Source organism: Fulmarus glacialis, unplaced genomic scaffold (assembly GCF_000690835.1).
Source record: "Fulmarus glacialis isolate BGI_N327 unplaced genomic scaffold, ASM69083v1 scaffold6671, whole genome shotgun sequence".
Classification (NCBI taxonomy): domain Eukaryota; kingdom Metazoa; phylum Chordata; class Aves; order Procellariiformes; family Procellariidae; genus Fulmarus; species Fulmarus glacialis.
Window position 1 is genome coordinate 15,768 of NW_009194593.1, and position 17,638 is coordinate 33,405.

Genomic DNA, 17,638 nt, shown 5'->3' on the forward strand with positions numbered 1-17,638 from the left:
CTGAACTGCATGGACAACCTGTCCCAGTGTCCACAGGGTAGGAAACCTGGACTGAGACCCATGCTTGGAGGCAGCCTCTCCAGTGGTGGCACTCTCAATGATGTAGCCTCAGAATTGAATGTAAGATTACAGTGGTAAATCAATGGCCTTTTAGCTCTGCTCTGCTGTCTAGTGGTGACATTTTTATTTTCTGTTTTACTTAGCTGCACTTTAGAGTCATGTGTGCTTTTCTTTTCTATTTTTCTTTATGTTTATAGCTGATGCAGATGCATTTAAAATTCTTTTGGAGATGAAGATGAAGAAGAGGCAGAAAAAACCTAATTTACCAAGCACTGTGACTGAGCTTGACACAGAGGATGGTTCTAAAGTATATGTGGTTGGAACAGCCCACTTCAGTGACAGCAGCAAAAAGGATGTAGTGAAGGTAAAGACTAAGTGGAAGTCCTTCAGCAGCATGTTTATGATGTTGTCAACTTAACAATAAGTAGAGTGAAGTCCAGCTCTCTGGCTTGGTTCTGTGCTATAACCTCCAGACTCTGTTTTTCTCAACTTGACTGTTGGAGGGCTAACAGCACTGTAGGATGAACTGAGAGGCAGCCATATTATCTTAGTAATTTTTTGATGCAATACATTGCTCTCCCATCACAAATACTTTTATTTGCCCTTAAACAACAAATGTAGATAGTGCCAGTGTTGAAATTAGAAGTCTCACTAGTGAAGCTTACCCTGCCTGTCACGATAAAGCATCATGTCACACCGACAGTGCGTACTGTGGTTGTTGCATACTCACAGTGATGGGGACATGCTGAGAAGATGTGAAGCCTAGAACAAAACTGCAGTTTACAGCTTCTCTGTGCCCAAGGTGTGTAATACTGAGCTGTAAAACCATGGTGCCCCAAACTTGCAAATGGAATACAAGATACAAATAGGTCCGAAGCTCTAGTGAAAGTAGGAATTATTTCATACTGTACCTCATGCAAAGTCTGCAGTTTAGAGTGGCTTTATTCTCCAGGAGCTAGAGGGGGAGGAATCTTGTGCCAGAATCATCAACCCTGGTTCTTAGAAAGCTTATTCTAACTCAGATTGCAAATGGTCGCAGAGTACGGTCAAAGGAACTTTGTGAATGTGAAAAGTTTAACATCAAGTTCCTCCCCCGCACAATTTGTTCTCCATCTTCCTGTCCCAAAGCATTCAGTAGCTAAAGCATTTCACTGTCATCTTCCTTAATGTTTTTCTCAATACATAGCTGTTTGGAGAAGTCTTGTTTACTCTTCCACTGTTCTTCTAATTGAAAATGATTGCTAGAATGTGCTTTTAAGTCCCTTTTCTCTTGAAAGTATCGATATTGGCTGCATTTCTGTTTAATCCTTCCTAAACTGGTGTAAATAAACTCATGTTTTTCAGACAATACAAGAAGTACAGCCTGATGTAGTTGTGGTGGAACTATGCCAGTACAGAGTTTCTATGTTAAAAATGGATGAAAAGACATTACTAAAGGAAGCCAAAGAAATAAATCTGGAAAAACTTCAGCAAGCTATAAAGCAGGTATGATTCCCACAGTGAGAATTAAAGGTTTCTGTCAAGAGCAATTTGTCAAGTTACAACCAAAACCAGCCTTCCCACCAGCTGGGAACCTAATACTGTTCACCTAGGTGAGAGTACCATTACAGTGGCTAAGTTAGGTTTGGTATTTTGTTTTCAGCTGGAGTATTGAGGGCTTCTGTTCCACAACAGGATTGTTTGGGCAGTTGTTGACCTAGGCAGGAATCCTCCCGGGTTAAACAGTTGCTCCATTTGCAGGATACAAATTTAACTTTGTAATTGTAATGCTCCACTAATACACTTACAGGTGCAGATTGCAGGAATAATAATCATATTTATGACAGCTATTTAAGGAACACTTAATTTTGGTGTTGTCTGCCGTGGTCTGTTTAGTTGCATTCCTTCTTCATCCTAGTGTGTTGCTCTTTCTTTTTAATTCCCATCCACTTATCTTTTGAGTAGTTTCTCATTGACAGTGGGCCTTAAGGGAGGTTTTTGAAAAATCTGGGCTGAAAATTGTGGGATTCTATTCAAATTATAACTAATCTGGCAGTTTGACACTGTCTGTGATGTGTGCGCGAAACAAGTGTTGTCCTGTATTTTTTCAGTTTCACCCAGTTAGCTTGTATTTAAGTAATTTTAAGCTAGGCACAGTGAAACAGCACAAAGTTGACTTAAAAATGACAGGACATTTGATTAGAATGGCAGTATGTGGTCAGTAGTAAAAAGAGTTCCCAGTGTCCAGCTGAATGAACGAATTCATAGATTGTTATTTTGGTTTTGTGGTAATGATATATTGGAATTGTTTTATTGATGCAATTGGGGAATTTCCAGGGTTGCACCCCTCCTAAGAATATAACCTGCATCCATGCAGAAGCACTTGCACTGGCTAGGGCCTAGTCTACGTGTGTGTGTGCGCAGGCGTGCACATAATGTCTTAGTGCAGGCTTTCTGACTTGTAGAGTTAGGCAATAATGTGTCTTTCCTGTTTTCTTTATTTCTGTCCTATCAAAGGAAAGAACATTGCAAAACACTTGCATATTGCATGAAATTACTGCATCCATCTGTTTATTTTAGGTAAGGTGGATTGTTCTGATGCATGTAGCCAAAAGAATGCATGTTCACAACAACTAGAGCAGCATAGCTGGGGGTCTTCTGACCTCATAAACAGGCACAGAAGCCTTTTTTTTAATATCAAAGCTAAATGCAACAGTTTTTGCTGTGCTTCTATGTTAAAAGGAAAAGGACAATGAAAATAAAATAGCAGACTTTCTCTGTGATCTAAATTCGTGTTAGCAGCTTTGTAATTAGCACCTCCTCCCAGGGCTTGAAGTGATCTTGTGTGCAGACAGTAGGAAACACAAATTGTGTTCGCTCCAAAGCCAGAGAATAATACAAAGATCCTTCCTATTGTTACAGCTCAATCTTAGTCTCCTTTGTCACCAGGAATAAAGCAAATAATAAAAGTTGGACAATGTGCCTTTTAAATAATACATTTCTCCATCAGTAGTCTCAACCAAAAAAAACCCAACCTTCCCCCTTTGATTCAGTAGCAGCATGGGTTATATAGGGAAAACCAGGAAAAACAGTCCAACTGTCTCATGCTAAACTATAGTGTCTTTGTTTTTCTCTAGTAAAAATCAAACCAGTTGGTAAGTTGCTCAGTCATGCTTCAGTTGTCCCCTCGCACTGAAATGTGCATTCGGGCCCAAAAGTTAACACCAAAAGTCAAAGCTGCTTATAACTTTTATCAAATTAGGAAAAGAAAACTTCTTATAATCACTTGTATAAATCTTAAGCAGTAAAATTGCATTTCATTGCTCTTAATTGAAGTTGGAAACTGAGCAGAGTTTTAATACGAAACTATTACACACTTGCAATGTGTCACTGGTATTCACAGCTTATCAAGCAACTGTTGCAGGTTAAAAACAGCCCTCCTCCAGCCCCTCCTTGAATTTCAAAACCCTTACAGCTGTTTGCAGAGAACTACCTGTTTGCTTTCCATTAAGCAAAGCAACACAGTGCAACTGGTATCTGGCTCAGATGCAGATTACCTGAAGCTGCACAGTAACAGATGGCTTAAACCAAACTGGTAAGACAAGTTTTGTTTTATCTTCTCCCCTGATTTCCTGTTTCCACTGTCCCTTCTGTGTCCATGGCCACGTGGCAGTCTGAACAGGGGTTGCTTTTTAGCTGCATCATGTCGCTACATGGCTGCATGATTGCTAGTCCTGACACAGAGAGGAATTGAGAAACCTTGTTCTGGGGCAAAAGAGAAAGTGAGCTGGTGGCAGCAAAATTTTAGCTCAATCTCACTTTTTTAACCTAGTCCTTTAAGCTGAGGTTACCTGTGCGGGAATATATTGTAATGTTGTTTTTTTTTTTAATGCTTCTGGCCAGTGAAAAAGCTCTCATTTTGCACTGTGTAATACAGGCCTCCATGTTTAGGTAACCTACAGGATTGTCCTGTTAAATAAGATGGATATAATGTTAATTGGTAGAAGACAGGTACATCCATATGGAAAGGAGCAGGTTGCTGTCACTTGCTAGCTTCACTTTAAAGTCTAACCTCCAGTGTGCTTGCAGCAGTAGGGAACTCCAGTTCCAGGCTCCAGGTGACAAGGCTGTGTTTGCACCGGGCTGTGTCCATGGGAATTAACGTTTTGAAAAGAAGAAATCCAGAGGACTAAAATACAAACCGTTTGTTTCTGCCTGCAGTTCTGCAGTTAGTGCTGGATCTGTGACTTGTTACACAGTTGAAGAGTAGCCCCAAGGCCCGCTCCTTAGATTGTGTTCCCACACGTAGTTTAAGTGTTTCTGTGCTGAGTCCGGTGGAAGATTTATCTGCTTCAGAAGCCCTCTGGCAGCTGCCAATAACAGATGCCTGGGGAAAGGCATTTGAACCTGCAGTCATACTTTACCTGGGTATTCCTCTCTCTTCCTGTCCTTTTCACTGTCTCCGTGCTAGTCGTGGTGTCCGATAGAGCGTATCTTCCTCAGTCATCCTTTCCCAAGCCTCATGAGCATATAATATGTTTAATCTCTTCTCATATGTTTGGCATTTCTTTGCACATTTTCTAGTTCAAGTATCTTGTTTTCAAGATGGGAGTCTGCTCACGATTGTACAGCAGCGCATTGATGTTTCTATTTTGTTCCTTTCCTTGGTAATCCCACTCACTCTTCTTGCATTATGACTGCTGTTGAACACTGGGCTGATAAAATCAGTATTTTGCTTTCTCTCTCCTGTGTGCTAATAGGTCTGCATCCCTCTGCCTGTGCAGTTAAGATTCTTTCTACTTGTGCATTGCTTTGTGCTTATGACTGTTGCATCTAACCTGTGAAATTATTGCCAGCCACTCAGGATTTAATGTTATTTTCTGGTCAGCTTTCCTTTGTCTGATATTAAATAATCTGGTATTGATAATAACCTCTTTTACTGTTTTGCTCCCATCGTTTTTCATACATTTTGCTCTTTATTCCCCAGCACTTTCTGGCTGGCCAGTTGTTGCTGGTTGCGGCTACATGCGGCTGCTTGTCACCTTTTATCTCCTTGATACTGAGCAAATATGGCAGGCACTGAGTTTCATGCAGGTTAAGAGCACAAATGACTCGGACACACTTCAGCGATGCTAGCCAGATCCCTCTGCTAGCCAGCAGGATGAATCTTTCTGTCATAGTGTAAAAATGCAACTTCAAATATCCTGAAGGAGAGATCAGCCAGCAAATAACCTCAGGCTGCATTATCCTCGTTTTCTTTTCTTTGTGGGCATCTTTTCTGAACTTCTGGAAACCCTTGTCCCTCAGGCTTTTGAACTGGATCTCAAGGATGCTGAAAACCCTTTTTCTCACTGCCCTCTTTCTTCCTCGTCTCTCCCCAGGAGTCCAGCACTGTCTTTCTGCCATGCTTGCTAGTTTGTAGCATGATAAAGCATTGAAAATAGCCCCTCTCTTTTGCCAGTTCTGGTCCTCAGTGACTCAAGTCCACTTAACTGCAGAAACTGCCTTCAGCCTTTGGAGAGGTCACACAAGCATCAGATCTGGCACAGGGTGGGTCATTTGAGCATGGCCCTGGGGGCAAGGAATGGAGACCAGGACCTTCCTCTGGTAACTTCAAGCAGTTATATTAACTCAAGCTATCCCATGTAACCTCATCTTCAGTTGTGCAAAGCTGGTGATGTAGCAAGAAATTAATCTTTGGTAAGGGAAGGGGGAATGCCTTTTGGTAGGAGTATGGACTGATGCCAAATTGGAGGAGATGCATAACCAAGGTACAGGTTACATTTGGGGACAGGTGACACTCAGCCACTGAGTCTTAGTCGTAAAAATAACTGGTTGAGGACAGCCAGAGATGGACAGAAGGAACAACTCTGAATGCATTTGTTTGAGATGTTTTTTCATTCTTTTTGTAAAAGGATAGGGAAGGGAAATTTTGCATTAGTATATATAGGAGAATTTTTTTCTTTTTAAAAAGAAGAATCTTGATTCTAGGTTTCTGTTCAAAAAGTAATAGACTCTGCAAGGAGGGGCCTTCAGTCAGCTTGTGGGGGTGAGTCATACTCGGGACTGTGAGGCCTTTTCTAAGGTCTTATGTGCTGAAGTCATGCACAGCAATTTCTTGCACAATGCTAGATTCTCTGTTTCTGTGTCTGTTAACCTAACCAGTTCCCAGCCTAGTGTTTCCCAGGACTCTGGAAGTGTTTATGATTAGACCACTAGCTGTATCCCTTTCAGTATCTCTATAATGTGGTGTTCACTGCACATTCAATGGAATATACTCTTGTGGTCCCTTTTTTTTTTGTAACCAGATAGATCAAGAAAAATTAAATGCACAGTACGAGCTGTTTTACCATTCAGTTATTCAGACGCTTTCTTCAAGCAGGTGGAGTAAATATAGACTGAAGTAAGTCTGGCTGCCTTCCTTTCTTTTCTTAACTCTGCCATACATTTTTGTTGAAAGGGAGAATACTTTGGCTACACATTGAAGTGAAAAGCTACTTCACAACTGATACAAACTGAAACAAAAGAGCTGTATTGATCAGATTGAATTTGCTCCAAAAGGTAGCTTCCGTGCTGCTTCTTCATTAAGATAGTTAATGTTTTCTTCATGACTGTTAACAGTGCATTCTTCTTCTGAGAATCAACAGCTTATTGATTTTTCTTTTTTTTTAAATGTTTTTCTCCCTCTTCCGCCAGAATGGAGTCATGTCTGGATTGATGCAAATGCTGCTTCTGAAGGTTTCTGCTCACATCACAGAACAGCTGGGAATGGCCCCAGGAGGAGAATTCAGGGAGGCTTTCAAAGAGGTGCGAACTTGAAATGGTTTTTCTGAGATCAAATTACTGGCCTTTTGCTCCCAGAGTCGAAACAAATAAACCCATTTGTTAGTGAGTAGAAAAGAGCACTCTGACCACACTTGTGCTGAAGTCTGTGAAGTAGTAAGAATCGGCTTCGGCTTCAAAGTATACTCGAAAGTACAGAGGTTTGTAGCCCTAAGTGGCATGAAAGCAACTCCAAAAAGGCTTCAAATGATAAGGGGTTTTCCTGATTATATTTCTGATGGCATTTGTTTTCATTTAATTAATAATTTATTTATTTTGTTCCTGTTAAATAATCGTTTTTTAATTCTGGATATGGATCCTGGTCCCACTGTTGGTGCTGTCAGGGTTTCAGGCTATGAAAACCAACTCTAAAGCATTAATGAGGTCTAACATACTCATCTAGAAAGATTGTTTGGGGAAGTGGAATAGCTGACTGGTCTGTTAGTCCTATCTGATCTTTTAACATTCTCTTTTGTACTACTGCCAGCTGTGATACTGGGAAGTAAATAGTAGCTGGACTACTTCTGTATCACAGCTACTCTTTTTTTTTTTTGTCTGGGAATACTGAGACACTATTTTTACTGTATATATCCGCCTTGCAGAATGTATCTTGCTGTTTTTATGTAAATTGGGTACTAGTGAGGAAATCTGAGATAAAATAGCTGTGAATCTGGAATAATTAGGTGTATTTATCCTTAATAAAGAGAGAACTGTTTCAAGGTTTTTTTCCTGAGCATTCCAGACCAGAGTGAAACATTTAAAATGTTTCCCATTTTAAATGGGAAAGAAAAAAAAAAAATATATTAGCTCTGTCCTGTTCTAAAGTGGTGGTTTGAAATTTTTAAACAGGTATGCATAGGAAAGAATTTTCTGAGAATTCTGTACTGTGCTCAAATTTGTCAGTCTAAGCTACAGCAAAGTCTCACCTCACATCGTCGTGTGGTATCTGGCATCAGTTCTTGTTTCATAAGCTGCTGCTTGAATATATTTTACCATGACAAACTGATAAGTTAGTGATTCTGACAAATCCTACATAAAAGCAAAATGACCACAGTTGTTTCACTTTAGACTTTATTCAGACCCAGATAAATATTGAGCCCCATCTGTTCACTTCAAGTAGTCATAAGCAGGAGTTTTCTGCTTAGGTAAAAGTAACCTGAAGAGGGTGGCATTACAACTTAATGTTTTTACTGTAATGCCTACTGCATCTTATAGCTGATATATTCCTTTATAAAGTAGTATTTTGGCAATTTTATTTACTGCAAAGCAAAAATTTTTTTTTGATGTTGAAGTATGACACTACTTGCTCTTTTTTAAGATACCTTGTATAACACAATAAAACAAACATTCTCTTAATAAGGATGTACTGTGCTGCAGTATGAAATGTTGACTAGTGATTTGTGTCTTCTCTTTCAGGCCAGTAAAGTACCTTTCTGTAAATTCCATCTTGGAGATCGACCTATCCCTGTTACATTTAAGAGAGCAATTGCTGCACTTTCTTTCTGGCAAAAAGTCAAGCTTGCCTGGGGCCTTTGCTTCTTATCTGACCCAATCAGGTATGAATAAGCATCCCATATGTTTATCGGGGTGAATTGTTCAATTCTTCAGTTTAACTTTAGTATGAGCTGGAACTCTGGGTAGGGGTTGAAAAGGAAAGGTGTTTATAATTGGGAAGTTGCTGGGGGAAGGGGGATATTGTGCACCCAGCCATCAACATGTGGTTTTACAGAAAATGGAGTAATAGTTCAGCATCAAATTTGTGTCAGTCTGATAGCTTTTCTGTGATCTGTTGAAAGCTAGCAATGCATTTCTCGTTTTGGTTGTCCCTGTTGACATTTGTAGTGTTCTTTTGATCTTGGAAACTAAAGAAAGCATGTTTGGCATCATTCTTCAGTAGACAGTGATGCAAAACCAGATGATTCTATTGCCACAAACTGTGACTGTACCACAGCTGTGGGTGCAAACAGAAGGTTAGCAGCATCTATAAAAAATATAAAAGCTCATTACATCTACTCCTGCAGCTTTTATTTGTTTATTTCCTGCCCATTTCCTATTCTTCTGTTCAGGGAATTGATTTATAACTTTGACTTCCCTGCTGAAGACCTGTGATTGACACTAGCAACCTGCAGAACTCTTTCCATCCCCTCAGACTGTGCCTTACAGTGTGCTTTTTCATGTTCCTTAAATAGAGCCTCTGTGTGTTCAGTGATCAGATCTGCTTCCTCAGGAGTGCTCTGTGTTGCCTTTTCCAAGCTTATTAATATACACTGAAAGTGGGGCACCATGATAACTATTTCCTTTGAAGCCCTAGTGCTTTTGCTCAGTTGAGTTGTCAGCTTTTGAACTGGGAAGGGTGAAAATCCAGTTGTACTGCCTAGAGGCAAGTGACCCCTCTTCTTTCCCTTTCCCTCACTGTAGAGGCATTGTTAGGTATCCAGTTTTACAGGTTTAGGGAGTTTCTTTTGCTTTTGAAGAGGAGAACTGGGGGAGGAGAACTGTAGAGTGTGGGTTTATGTGAATGATGTATATAATACCCAATTGTTTTTATTCATTGGTTTGTCTGCATTGGGCTTTAAAAGCGTTACAGATAGTGAGAAAACTTATCTTTCTTTCAGTAAAGATGATGTGGAGAAATGCAAACAGAAGGATTTACTGGAGCAGATGATGGCAGAAATGATTGGAGAATTTCCTGATCTTCATCGAACGATTGTCTCGGAACGAGATATTTACTTGACCTACATGCTGAAGCAAGCAGCAAAGCAGATAGAACTACCTCAAGCTTCAGAAAGTAATTGTTTTAAAGCAGATATCATAACCAGCAAAGTGTTCTTTTTGTACTAGTCCAACGTTCGGTTCTTCTCAGGAAATCTGGGATGTTCTGTTCTATTCATGTGTGCCACATGTCACGTAAGATTACAGTGCTTAAAATTAAAAAGGGATATTACTCTTCTGTTGCAATCACCTATAGAAGTAAAGAATATCTCACTTCCACCTTGTTACCTCACCAAATTGTCATCACTAGCTGCTCAGGAACACATTTCTTGCTTGAAACATGTGTGACTCTTCATGTGTCAGCAAGGTATAAGCATACAGAATATTGCATTTCTCTAGCCTTTGGAAGTATTTTGCTGCTGTATGTGATCTGCATGCCTTTCCTATATATAAGCATACTGAGGTACGGGTTACCTCTTATTTGCTGTCTTAAGATACTGTTTGTAGTCACTTCAATGCAGACTGTCTTGTGATTGGAAAAAATAGTGAGGGGGTTGCACTTGTGTTCTTTTATCTCCCTTGCCTAATCTTACCTCAATGCTGCCTTCATAAAATTTGTCTAAACACACAGTATTTTCTGTTAGCTCAGTTGATATGGCTGAAAGAGGCACAGATGCATACAGTTTCTTGGTCCAAAGAGCACGCTGGAAATTTAGTTTTATTGTTGGTCCTGGCTGGGTCATGAGCCACAAGAGGAATTGTTTAGCAATTCCCCTGCTCTCCCCCCACCCCGCTTTAAATTTACCTTCTTAAAAGCTCAGTCTCTGGATCACTGGTTTAGTGAATGCCTATGAAACGGGAAGGGGTTTATATGCATTATGAAGGACTTAAAATAGAAGATGGGACCATAAAAGACAAGAATGTGAGGGACTACCTGACTGATAGTCATGTGTCTCAGTCTCTTAGTTAACAAGAGACAATGCCAGAGACAGTTTTGCGTTTGTATGCACAGAGAAGCTGTGCATTTGTATTATATACATATAATCTGTTCTATGCATTCATGCTCACAAGTGGCAAAAAGTTTAAAAAAAAAAAAAAGGAAAACTATATACTTAAGATTCATAGTAAAATAAGTAAAATACAAAACACCACAATTCAAATGAGCAGAAATAGGGCAGAAATCACTGTTGTCCAAATCATTTGCTATTGTAGGGACATAGTAAGGGGAAATTCCTGGACACTCTTTGCAGGACTCAAATGTACTTTTCATAGAATCATAGAATGGTTTGGGTTGGAAGGGACCTTAAAGATCATCTAGTTCCAACCCCCCCTCTGCCATGGGCAGGGACACCTTCCACTCAACCAGGTTGGTTAAAGTCCCATCCAACCTACCCTTGAACACTTCCAGGGTTGGGCATCCACAAGTTCTCTGGGCAACCTGTTCCAGTGTCTGACCACCCTCATAGTGAAGAATTTATTCCTTATATCTAATCTAAATCTATCTCTCTCAGTTTAAAGCCATTATACCTTGTCCTATCACAACATGCCCTTGTAAAAAGTCCCTCTCTAGCTTTCCTGTAGGCCCCTTTCAGGTACTGGAAGACTTCTCCAGGCTGAACAACCCCAACTCTCTCAGCTTGTCTTCATAGGAGAGGTGCTCCAGCCCTCTGATCATCTTCGTGGCCCTCTTCTGGACTTGCTCCAACAGGTCCATGTCCTTATGTTGGGGGGCCCCAGCGTTGGATGCAGTACTGCAGGTGGGGTCTCACCAGTGCAGAGTAGAGGGGCAGAATCACTTCCCTCAGCCTGCTGGCCAAGCTTCTTTTGATGCAGCCCAGTATACGGTTGGCCTTCTGGGCTGTGAGCGCACATTGCTGGCTCATGTCCAACTTTTAATCAATCAACACCTCCAAGTCCTTTTCCTCAGGGCTGCTCTCAGTCCGTTCTCTGCCCAGCCTGTATTTGTGTTTGGGATTGCCCCAACCCAGGTGCAGGACCTTGCACTTGGCCTTGTTGAACCTCATGAGGTTCACACGACCCACCTCTCAAGCTTGTCAAGGTCCCTCTGGATGGCATCCCTTCCCTCCAGCATGTCAACCGCACCACGCAGCTTGGTGTCGTCGGCAGACTTGTTGAGGGTGCACTCAATCCTGTCCATGTTGCCGACAAAAATGTTAAACAGTGCTGGTCCCAATACCAACCCATGAGGAACGCCACTCATCAGTTTTGGTCTGGTATATTCCTAAACTAGGTCTGATTTGTTCCTAGCCTTCGTCTGACTATTTGTCTGGGTGAACTCTTCCAAAGAGCTTGCAAATGAAACTTTCACATTTAGTTTTTCATTCGATCTTTACTCCACACAAAATATTCTGAGAAAGGGATAAAAGTTTCTTCCAGGACTAAGTTTCAGGCAAGGCTTTAAACATTACTGGTGTCATTTTTGAATCCTGCCCCAAAGCGGACAGGAACATAGGGTGGAGGTTGGAGCGGATGTGACGTGCTGTGGACAGCCCATTCTGCTGAGGTGCTGTGCTCTACCTCTGTTGTAGTTGCAGCTCTGATTTAGAGCAACCCTAGAATAGGCTGGGAAAAGGCAAGTCCAAAGAAACAATTTTGAAAACGTGTATAATAGTTCTGGTGTTTTCAATACAGATTTGTTTCATTTCAGGGCTGGGGGGAGGTGCTACTTTTCAAACTCTTTTACTTATTCCTGGAAAAATCAAGGGTGGATATTTAAAGCAAGACAGTGGAACTTACTCACATTTTATATTTCTGTATTATATTTCTGTATAATTTTCCCCATAGGAAAGCAGCCTGATTGCTATTAGAAAGTTTTCTGTGAATTATTTTTATCATGGTGTGGTGGCATTTTTTCACTGGGGGAGAGGTAATCCCAAAACTTTCAGGAACAACATTTTAGCTTCCACTGGGTATTGTGGAATTTGGATGGTGAGGTGAGGGTGAGAGCTGGCATGTGTTGCAGTGGTCTAATGGTGACTGGCTAGCTGCTGCACAGGAATGGTATGGGTTTTGCTGTTACTTGTCGAGGCCAGGTCTGTAACAGTAAACTTAACAGGGGCAGGTGTGGTCTCAAGTGCTGTTCTCCGATTGTTCGTTCTGCTTCGTAGCCCCTGTCCAAAGTGGTGGAGAAAGCGCTCTGTTCAGGAGACAGCAAAGACCAGGGCTGTTCCTGATAAGCAGTACAGAAACATGACCCACACAGGGAAGGAAGGAAATTAATTTAGCTTGCATCTGCTGAGCCTCACCCAGAGGCTGGAGTATGAGCCCTGGCCAGGTCTGTTTACTGAAACAAACATTTCCTGAAAATCCAGAAACTCTGCTGATTTTTTTCAGACTTTCAAAATAAGAGACAGTAGGTGACATGAGTATTAACTTTTAGTATGTAACAGAGTTTTAATATCTAGTAGTAAGAGTCCCTTCCTCTTGGAAAATTCAGTTTTGTAATCTCACACATTACCTATTTATTTATAGCTTGAAATTAGTTCTTTTACCGATGTGTTCCTTTCTCTCTATTTCTCTTTCTTAGCTGAACCTAGAAAATATATCCCAGCTGTTGTAGTTGGTGTTGTTGGGATGGGTCATGTACCTGGAATTGAAAAGAACTGGAACTCTGACTTAAACATCCAGCAAATAATGAGGTAACAGTCATCCTTTCCTATGTGTTGACGTAACAGTGTCTCTTGCTAAAAGACAGCAATAATTGGTTTGTTTGGGGTTTTTTTGGTTGTTTGTCACAGCTTGAAGAAACATCACTACTGTCATCCCTGCCCTGTCAGCTCACTGACTTGCTGTGCAGTGCTTGCAGACTTGCTTACAGCAAAGGAAAAGAAAATATCAAAGGAAAAAAAGTAAATAGTTGGATATCGAGGGAAGTAGAGATGAGAAGATGCCCTTGTCTAGAAAGAAAATTCATTGATCCACATTTAAGGCCTTTAAAACAAGAATTCAAATGAGGGCTGTAGAAGATGGTGAAAACAAAACCAGGCTTCCAGTCTAGCTTAGGTAAATATAAACTGTTGGATTCAAAGCTTTTGTTGTGTCAGGACATTGCCAGCTCTGGCAAGCTTACTATCACAGTTGCTCATCTCCTATTTTTAACTGTGTATATATATAAGTAATAACGTTTTAATGTGTATACCTAAATATGGGCTGATGTAAGCCACGTATGTGGTGAACTCTTGCTCCGAAGTACCTACTAAAATAGATGTATGTGCTTTGTAAAGAAGGAATTTAAGAACCGAAATATTCAGACTATATGTATCCTATAAAGCCACAAAGGTCAGGACTTTAGAAATGTAGGAGGAATTATAGTACGACCTGGTAGTACTGGTCTGCCGTGGTTTACGATAATAGAGCCTTTCAAATATTGGCACTTTATCTTCTCACATCTGTTTACTGTGCTTATGTAAGCACCTTGCCCATCTCTTCAGAGGCTCTGAAAAACAGAAGAGACCGTGCCTCACCTTAATGGTGTATTTAGGCATCTAAAATACGATTTAGAGAGATTTTTGGTGTCTGGATCCAAGAATGCAATGTACCGAAATAAGACTTTTTCAAGGCTAAGCCTCGCCTGGAGTCACAAACTAGATGTCCATGTTCCTCTGCACCCTCGCAAATAAGCTGTGAAATGAGGTTGCCCAAATCCATATAATTGTATGGTTGATGTTGGTTGCATCATTGACATTACAGAACTGAATAGCTGAAAGCCTGACTATGTGTCTTCAAGTTTACATAGAGGGTCTTTTTCATCGAAGTTTAGGCTCTTTGACTTGATTGTCTTTACCGTGCCAGTGCCATAACTAAGTGGAACCATTACCAGTATCTTTCATAAGACATTAATATTGCATTAACTTGACTTTCTAAAGTAATACGAAGCAAATGACGTTCATAATATTACTATATTTGAGATTCATTTCTCGTTAAACTTTTTTACCTCTCATGCTGTTGCACTGCAGTTGCAGAGCAGAGTTACGGGGGTGTTTTGTCTGTTAGTGGTTGTCACCTCTCTAAAGTGAGAAGGTTTTAAGACTTTTACAGGTATTTAGTTAGGTTTTACAAGTTGCAAAGTGATTTTGGAAATCATGTGGATAGAAACATATACATTTCTCAGACTTCCAATTTTTAAGTTCATGCATTGAACCTGACTCTGAGCAGACCTTACTATTTGCTTCAGATTGTTATGAATTGATTTTTTTCAATTGCGCTGAGGGACTAGAATTGACAAGAAGCGACAGAGAAGCATGTAAGAAGGTGTAAAGGGATGCCTTTATCCCATCCTTTGTTCAGTGTGTATGCTTTTTTAAAACTCTTCCTGTATATTCCCTTACTATGCAAAAATCTTACCAGTTATAACTTTGCCCTAGTTTCAGCACATGGATCTAAACTCAGGCTAGTTGTATCCTAATCTCAGCGCATCTAACCTGGTTTGAGTGTGCCCATAATGTTTTTGCACTACTGTAACTGATTGCTTCCGAATACATTAGAAACATTTTCTGCATATAAAAAGTAAGAACTTGTGGATTTTTTGAAACAATGTGCAGAGACCTCTCCGTCCCCTGTAGGCATGCTGTGGGTGCAGGGCCAGCTGAGGTACCGCAGAGTCTGTTAGTGAAGGTGCAGGGCTACATGTGCATGTTGCTGTGCTTTCAAAGCCAGCTTTGTTTTGAAGGTAATATTAACTGTTTGCTTCGTACGCTAAGTTAATAAGACTGCTTGAAGGCAGGGGTAGACCTGGTGTGCCTGTTATCCTCTGCCCTCCTGGTTCCAGGTGGCCAGTGCAGATACTTCCAAGTGGCTCTGTAAAGATCTCAAAGCCAGCAATACCTGCCAGACTGGAGACAGCTTCATGCAAAGCCTCTCTGATTTGTCTGCGCTATCCTCTGTGCAGCTCCGAAGGCCAAGAGCACTGCAGGGGCTTGGCCTCCGCATGCTCATGCTGGGAGCTGCAGCTAGGCTGGTAAGCCTGCCTGGTATCCAGGGGTTCACCTTGCTGAAACACCCCCCGAATCTGTGCAGGGGCTAGCCTGGCTCCAGACTTGCCCCTTCTGGCCGCACAAACCTGACCAGGCCCTAACACGTGTTACCCAGAATATCCAAGCTCTGTTTTCCTCCATTACCCTGAATGACAGTGAGTGGACTGTACAGGTGTTGGACTTAGGCTGTGTCCTGTGGTTCTTCTGACTTTTGTCTCTGCGCAGAGATATGCATAGTAATATTATAAACAGTTCGACAAACAATATTAACTGCTAGTATTCTTCAAGAAGTCTTGATGTTGTCTTAGTTATTTTGATAGGGTGATGAGCAAGTCAAGGTCCATTAGCCATTAAGAGTGGCATCATACCTAAGTGGAAAAAGCTTTATTATTATTTATTGTTGTTGTCACTATTTAATTGGATGTAGCCCTTGAACATGAAAGAATACATTGTTTGTTCATGACACATATGTTACCTGAAAGTCTCCTGCACTATAAGGGGGAAGGGGAGAAAAGATCCTTGTTTTGATTGGAAAATGCCTGTTCTTTCCAGCTATGCAGGTGTTAACATTGTTTTATATCTTTTGCTTCAGTGTGCCTCCTCCATCAGCTTCAAGTAAGATTTTCAAATTTGTCATAAAAGCAACAGTTTTTGGACTGATGGGATATGGCTGCTACCGAATAGGTCAAAGGACAGTTCAGTTTATTCTCTCGATGCCAGCAGCACAGAGCTATCTTCAGAAGCTGACAGAAATAAGGTCTCAGCATTGAACATCGAGTGGAGGTACTATGTGAGGAAGGTGGCTGAAAAAGGGTGATAGAGGCAACATATGTGAGCTGGACTGAAAGAAGAGGGAGATGAGGATTCTAGTCAGAGGTGATTGATGCTGAGCAACGCTGAACCGATATTTGATACTAAAGTTACACCAGCTATGATCTAATGAATAGGTTTGATTCCTGGTAAGTGTGTTGCATGAAACCACGTGATTCCAGATTGAGGTAAAAGAAATATGTACGCAAATATATATTATATATATGCATACTGTATATATAATATATATTACTGATGATGTAGTACAGACAGCTTAAAGAGTGTATGTTCATGACTTCTTTTCCAGAGGAACAGAACAACACAAAGTAACCTAATTGGCTGCATCTGCTCCAAAGAATCTTGAGTGATTCTTTGCTTTTTTTCCTTAGGTATAGTAATACCTAGTGGTTGTTTCTGGTGCCAGACACTTTTACACATAATTTAGAAGGACATCTTCTCAATGTGTGTTTTATACTTAAAACATTTAGGCTTTTTTTAAACTTAAGAGCTTTCCAAAATTTTCAGAATTGTACAGGCTGTCATACGTACACTGCTCAAATTTTTTACAAGCCTTACTGAAGAACAGGAACGTTGCCTTTAGATTGCGTCCCTTGTTACCACCAACAGTTGAATTGTCTTTCTCCTGCATAGAGAAGGTATAGCCACACCATAAGAATGCAATGTGGTTTGTGTCAGATGTTTACAGGACACTGTTCCTTTAGATTAGCTTATTTAAACTGTATTATTTAGCCAAATCCTGCTGGATTCAGTATTGTAAATTTAAGAGACTAGAACTACTGTACAATTTACTTTTGTTTCTCGGACCTTTCATTATTGGGACAAGAAGTCTGGAATCGATAGTACCTGCCCCTCACTTTTGATACATGAAAATATTTTATTTATCAATGTAATTTCTCAGTGGATGAATATTTTAATCTATTTAATAGAAAAGCAGTGTTCAATTTAGTTTTTCAAATTAGTTGTAGCATTTTATTTGGATTACCCACTATTTATACATAGAATTATGGGTACTTCAAACTACTGTGATTTTCTTTCTTAATTATCCAGGACAACCATCCATCATTGGTCTTTTTTTTTTTTTTTTTTTTTTTTTTATCCCAGGTTCATATTTCATAGGAATTTTTTTGGTACCCTTTATACAGGATTGTCAATGATTGTAAAGTGCCCTCTGCAAGCAGCTAGTCCCAGTTCAACAAAACAAATAACTGTAATTGTCATATCAAAGTTTTATTTAACCTGAT

General features: G+C 40.4%; 1 protein-coding gene across 1 annotated transcript in view; it reads left to right on the top strand.

Moving 5' to 3' along the window:
* Positions 1-16,662, top strand: part of TRABD (TraB domain containing) — a 21,294-nt gene extending 4,632 nt beyond the window's left edge. The window contains exons 3-9 of the mRNA XM_009587809.1: positions 258-424; positions 1,405-1,545; positions 6,736-6,846; positions 8,278-8,417; positions 9,477-9,649; positions 13,121-13,232; positions 16,159-16,662. Coding sequence (XP_009586104.1) covers positions 258-424; positions 1,405-1,545; positions 6,736-6,846; positions 8,278-8,417; positions 9,477-9,649; positions 13,121-13,232; positions 16,159-16,336 — 1,022 coding nt within the window. The 3' untranslated portion in view covers positions 16,337-16,662. The remainder of the gene's footprint in view (positions 1-257; positions 425-1,404; positions 1,546-6,735; positions 6,847-8,277; positions 8,418-9,476; positions 9,650-13,120; positions 13,233-16,158) is intronic.
* Positions 16,663-17,638: the final 976 nt, after the last annotated feature.